The 6,000-nt window shown below is 61.3% G+C and overlaps 1 protein-coding gene across 1 annotated transcript in view; it reads right to left on the bottom strand.

Moving 5' to 3' along the window:
- Positions 1-5,313, bottom strand: part of ONECUT2 (one cut homeobox 2) — a 50,656-nt gene extending 45,343 nt beyond the window's left edge. Inside the window, exon 1 of the mRNA XM_028102950.2 lies at positions 4,086-5,313. Coding sequence (XP_027958751.1) covers positions 4,086-5,313 — 1,228 coding nt within the window. The remainder of the gene's footprint in view (positions 1-4,085) is intronic.
- Between the last annotated feature and the right edge of the window lie 687 nt (positions 5,314-6,000).

Genomic DNA, 6,000 nt, shown 5'->3' on the forward strand with positions numbered 1-6,000 from the left:
AGCTTTTCAATTATTAATCCGACCAGCCAGCAGGCGAAAGTGTCTCGTGTTCGGTACGGACGTGGGTTGCGTTCGGTCTCTGGGGCTCGGATCCCGCTCTAAACTGCGGGGAGACAGGGGCTGAGCTGGGCCTGGAGCGGGACCGGCGGGAGGGGCGGTGGGTGTGAGGTTCCGACAATGAGGTCCCCGCCTCTCCGCTTAGAAGATGCCAGTCGGCCAGCGTAGCCCACGACTTTCCTGGCGCCGAAGGAGAAACGCTGGCCTGTGGTGCCCCTGGCAGGAACCGCTGAGCACGGTCCCGGGCAGGCTCTGCCGCCGCGGGCGTCAGGTGGCCCAGGCAAACTCTTGGCTGGTTGGTGAAAGGCCATGGCTGTCTGAACAGTTGCCTCCAGACTGGCCGCTGGGAGTTGCTGTCTGAAGAGGGCCGTATGTGTGTCCACCGCCGGGACACGTGGCAGGTTCCCAGCAGGCCGTCCCGGGAGCCCGGGTCACAGGAGGCGCAAACCGTGGCAGGTTATACCGTCAGAGGCTCCGCTCTGGCTGCTGTACGCTGGAGGAAACCACTCTCGCCACGGAGGCCCTGATTTTCCTCCGTGAGCCGCCCGTCCAGGTTTTGCCTGTGTTGTTGTTGTTGTTGTTGTTTTTTCCAGTCCCTCCTTTTTCGCGACCGTGCTTGGTTCAGAGGCTTCTTGGGCTCAAAGCCGGGGTGTGTTAGTGTTTAAACCCGCGGGAGTTTGTCCTCGCCCGCCTGGTGCCGGGAAATACAAACTGCCCTGCAGGAGCGCGCGCTGAGAGCCGCCGAATGCGCGGTTGCAACTCCTTACTGCCTTGGCCACCCTTTCCCAACGAAATCGTGCTCTTGGGGTCCGTTTCTCTGAACTCTAGTGCTGGGGCGATCTGGGTTTCCCCGACGTCTTGTCCCTGACCCTTTGAAATGCCACCCTGAGCTGTGGATACACCCAAGCAGTGGGCGCAGAGGAGAGAGACCTGGGGGAGGCAAGTGGGGGAGGAGAAGGAGGACCTGCTTCTGGGGCGCCTAAGGGTGAGGTCTGCAGGAGCGGGTCCAAATCAGATGACTTGATTCCGAGGTCCTTCAGATCCTTGTCTGCTTGGGCCTCTGGCAAGACCCAGAGGGGTCCAAATTGAGAAAGAGAAAGGGAAACTAAAAGGAGACGAAGGGAGAGAAAAGAGGCCTGGTTGGGGCAAGCTGGAGGTGCCCAGGCGGCTCTTGGAGGCTCTGGCCTGGCAGTCAGGCCCAGCAGCCCTGTGGAACCATGGGCTTGTTTAACCCCCAGAGCCCTACCGTGTGGGCCCTCAGCAGCGTCCCTGCAGGGATTCTGATCGATACTCCTGGTGGGGAAGGCCTCTGCTTTTCTTCTCCATTTGCTCCTGTCCCCTAGCGCTCCTGAGCACATAATACCTACTTACCAGTCCTAGCTTCTGCGTCAGTGTCTGAAGAGACTGATCTACTGACCCCAAACTGAAAAGCCTCCTATGTAATAATAACCACTCAACACGCTTGTAGTTGCTGATAAAATGGCCAGATAAAAAGGCTAAAGCTCTTGTCCCTTTTCAACTCGGGGTAATAAAACAGACACGCATTTGAATGCTTTAGCAAAGCAAGGTCCTCAGCAGGAATTTCCTACTTGCTGAAGGGGGCTTTCAGTCTCCTGTGGAGGTTTCAGCCCTCCTCCTGGGGGGGGGGGAAGCCTCCATGCTTCCTGGGGCCAGCCCCTGAGGAGTGGCCCCCTACCCTGACTTTCCCGGGGTGGGGTGGTGGGTCTGGGGACCCTCATGTATGTGACACTCTCCCTTATCCCAGCAATGCTTGGGGCTGAGTTAGGCTAACAGGTAAAGCATTTCGTGCCATATCACTTTCTGACACACATAGGCACAAGGCACATGGTTCCTTCCTTCCTTCCTTCCTTCCTTCCTTCCTTCCTTCCTTCCTTCCTTCCTTCCTTCCAGCTCTGTCCTTTGCAGGACAGGCATGAGGGGGCGGCAGTGCTCTGAGATGGTCTGGAATAGACTAGCTGTCATCCTGCCTTTAATGTACCCTCTACTCCAGCTGCCAAGTTCCTTCTGGCCACCTGTGCCCAGGAAGCCAGCCAATGCTAGAGCTTACCTGAGAGGGAATGGGAGTGTTTTGGGGGGCCAAGACAAAGGGGTACCACACTGTTCAGAAGTGTCAGTAAGCCTCCAGTTTCTCACCGCTGCCCTCTATCCACTGCTTAATATTTTCTAGGAACCAGGAGCAAATAAGAGAAAATTGTAGTGGAGAATGAAGTGTAAGCTAAAGGAGAAAGATAGATTACTAAAAGCACACCAAAGTATTGGGAGTCCATAGATTTGGGGAAGCTTTGGGGGGGATAGTTTTCTTTACCTTTTCAGATCAATACTGAGAGGCGCTAACTGCCCGGAGATCGGAGGCGGAGGCGGTCAGAGTGGCAACGCCCCCTCCCCAAGCCTGGGTGAACACGCCCCCAGCCCGGTCCGGCGTCGGTAGAGTGCACCCCATAAGCCAGGCTCAGCGGTGCGAGGAAAGCCCCAGGGAGCGGGAGAGGAAGCCTGAGCTTGCCGCTCCGGAAGCGCGTTGTGTATAGCTCCGAACCGTGCCGGCCGCACACAACGCACATCCCACTTTCGGCACCAATGTAAATCACTGCCACTACGGATTGTCCCCTCGGTGGCCCGCGGATCCGGAGAGATGGCCCCAGTCCAAGAGAAACTGCCCAACCAGACTTGCAGTAGGGTACTGTGTGTCCTCCCCCAGTGGGGCGCCTGGACACTGTGGCCCTCTGGACCCACGGCTAGGTCCTGGGGGCAGCGCAACTGCCACGCGCACCGCGCTGGGTCTGCGCGCACAAAAGCGCGCAACTGTGTGCCAGTCGCAGCCGCTGCTGCGTCTTTCTCTCTCGCTCCCGCCGCCCACACAGGAGGTAACTGTGCTCCTAGAACAATAGAGGGTTGTACCTCGCGGCTCGGCCGCTAGAGGAGGCACAAAGAACCAAGCCCGCTCCAGAACAATGTAACCAGCGCGTCGACCCGTCCCCTCCCGCGGGCCGCCTGCCCTCCCTGCCGCCGCGCTACGCGCACAATCAGCGTCCGCTTAATGCAAAGGCGGAGCCTATTGCCCGTGACCAAGATGCATTAACTAACCTGCATCTTAATTTTTCAACACCTCTCCTCACGAGCGCCCAGCTTCTCTCCGATCCCAGCCAAACCTCGGGAAATCCCAGCAGAAGCTGGGAGCCGGGCAAGGGTGGCCGGCGAGTTAGTCAGGGAGCTCTCCATTCTTAGTTTTTCCTCTCCCATCCTCCTAGAGGTGAATGTGTTAGTCCCAACCTTCGTCTTTGCACCCTCCCCTCTCTGTAGGCAGTGACACGGGAACTGGCCCAAGTCGGCTCTTTCGGTCAGAAACTCCCCGCGCCAACGCCAAGGCCGGAGATGAGCCTGGAAAGCGCTGTTGTATCCTAGCCACCCGTTCCCCAAGCGGTCAAGATTGTGACTCCTGCTAATAACTAAACAAGTTTGCCTGATATGGTAGGTAGGAAAAGAACGGAGAATTTTTTTTTTCCTTTCTCAAGAGCAAAGCCCCTCAACTGCCTCCATACAGGGAAACCAGGCAGCCTGGAAAACTGAAATGTATTGTCTAAGCAAGAGTTCAAGTGCACAGAGCTTTGAAAAAGGCCAATCCCGGGTCTCTGTAAGTCCTGCAAAGAGAAAGCTCCTAGTGGACATCGCGCACCCTGTCCCTTGTCCCACAACTAGGGAAGGTCAGAAAGAGGGGTAAAATTGGCACATTCAGGGGAAGGTGAATGAAATGTGGTGGAGGGAGGTCGGTCAATGAAAGCTCGGAGTCAAGGAGGGAGGAAGAGAGGTATGAAGATGCAAAAGAAAAAGAGAACAGAAAAGGAAGAAGGGAGAAGAAGGAAATGACAGAAGAAGAAATAAAGTCGAGAGAAAATAGGAAGTGCGGAGCGGAGAGGAGGAAAGAACCGAGGCTAGGCGCGCTGACCTGGGGCCACAAGCCCCCGGGAGCCCTCTCCACAGCAGCCGGGCTCCAGGAGACCCTCTGTGCTTACCTGCCAGGCGTAAGGCGGACATGCGCTGGAACTCGGGCTCCTGCAGCCACTTCCACATCCTGCGAAAGGTCTCCCTGCCAGATTTGAGTTTACTCCACGGTTTTGGGTTGCGGAGCAGGTCGGAGAGAGTCCCCTGAGACCGGCACAGCACCCTCTGCGCGAAGATCGCCTGTGGGATGCTGTAGCGCTTCAGCTCGGCGGTGATGCGCTGGGCCACCTCTTTGGTGTTGATCTCCTCCAGCTGGCCCGATGTAGCCACCTGCGAGCCAGACGAGGACGAGGGTGGCCGCTCACGGCTGGGCGCCAGCACTGGCCCGTGGGACTGAGCATGGCCCGGGTGGTGCAGGCCGTTGAGGTGCGACATCATGGCCGCGGGCGGGGTGCCCAGGCCGCGGGACAGGTGCTGCTCACCGCGGGTCAGCATGGCAGTGTGGTGCGCGTCGAAGTTAGGGCTGAGCATTTTGTCGTGGCCCGGCGGCCCGTAGTTGGGCAGGCTCTGCTGCGCGTTGTGGAGGCCGCCCAGCCCGTTGCCCAGCGGCGTGGCAGCCAGCGGGGACAGGCTCTGGCTCATGCCGGGCATCTCCTTGTAGGGGCTGTAGAGGTTGTTCATGGCCGGGAGCCCGCGCTCGTCGCGCATGAGGGTGAAGCTGCCGCTGACGTTGCCCGACAGGCGCTGGTGGTGGTGGTGGTGGTGGTGGTGCGGGTGGTGGTGCGGGTGCGGGTGGTGGAACTTGTCCGACACGGTGGAGATGGGCGGCAGCGGCTGGAGCGGCGTCAGCGTGGTGTAGGTGTTGCTCATGCCCATGCCGGGCGGGGACGAGTCGCAAGACATGCTCATGGCGTGATGGAGCGGGATGGAGAGCTCAGGCCGGTAGTCGCCGCCGTCCAGGATCGAGGCCATGCTAGTGACCATGGCCGAGCGCGACGCCGCCGCCGCTGCCGCTGCCGCCGTCCCCAGCTCCTGGTGCGCCGTTGGCGGCGGCGGAGGGCCCCGCAGCGAGCCAGCAGCGCCGCGGCCCGCGTGGTGGGGGCTGGGGCTGGCCAGCAGCTCCTGCTCATGGCTTGGGCCCCCGCCGCCGCCCCCGCCGCCCCCGCCACCGCCCCCGCCGCTGCCGCCGCCGGCCGGCCCGTGCAAAGTGCCCAGACTTTCCATTGTCAGCTCCGGGTTCATGGCGCAGCCTTCTAGGTCTTTGGTGAGGCATCGATAGGCGGTGTAGGCAGCCTTCATTCAGTCCATCGGGGCCCGGGGGCGGCGGGGGCGGCGGGGGCAGCCGGCGGGCTGGCAAGGCGCGCGTGGCGGAGCTCGGTCGCGGGAGCGGGGGAGGGCGCGGGAGTGCGTGAGTGTGTGGAGGGGGAGCGTGCGTGCGGGTGTGCGCCCCGGGCTGCGGGAGGGCAGGCGGGCGCGCCCGGGGTGGGGGCGGGGTGGGGGCGGACCGGGCGTGCGAGCGGGAGAGGGGAGGGGGCGGGGAGGGAGGGAGGGATCACCGGGCCCCACCGCTCCGGCCGGCGCGCTGCCTCGCCATGTCCGAGCCCGCTCCGGCGCCGACGTCTTCTGTTTGGGTGAGCGGGAGCTGTCCAGAAGGGCTCTGCCGCTCGCCGGGGCAGCCAACCTAGCCTCCCGGACCCGGGGCGGGGCAGCGCCCGATAGGCGCCGCAAACAGCCACTCCGAGTGCGCTGCTGCCCTAGGGGGCGGGCCTCCTGAGCGCGACTGCCAATGGCTGATGAGGGGGCGGGGCCATGCGTTTCAGGTTTGGCTGACGGCTCTGTGCCTTTTTTTTCCTCCTTTGCCACTAGACTCAAACGTCAAGGAGAGGGAGGGAGGGGAAGAAGAGGGGGTAGTGGGGAGAGAGAGGCGAGAGTGCGAGCGAGGGAGAGAAATTATGTTAAAGATGCCGCTCTGTCCCTCTTGAGCAG

This window comes from Eumetopias jubatus, unplaced genomic scaffold (genome assembly GCF_037043125.1).
Source record: "Eumetopias jubatus isolate StellerSeaLion01/CBP00866 unplaced genomic scaffold, mEumJub1_p1.0 scaffold_16, whole genome shotgun sequence".
NCBI lineage: Eukaryota > Metazoa > Chordata > Mammalia > Carnivora > Otariidae > Eumetopias > Eumetopias jubatus.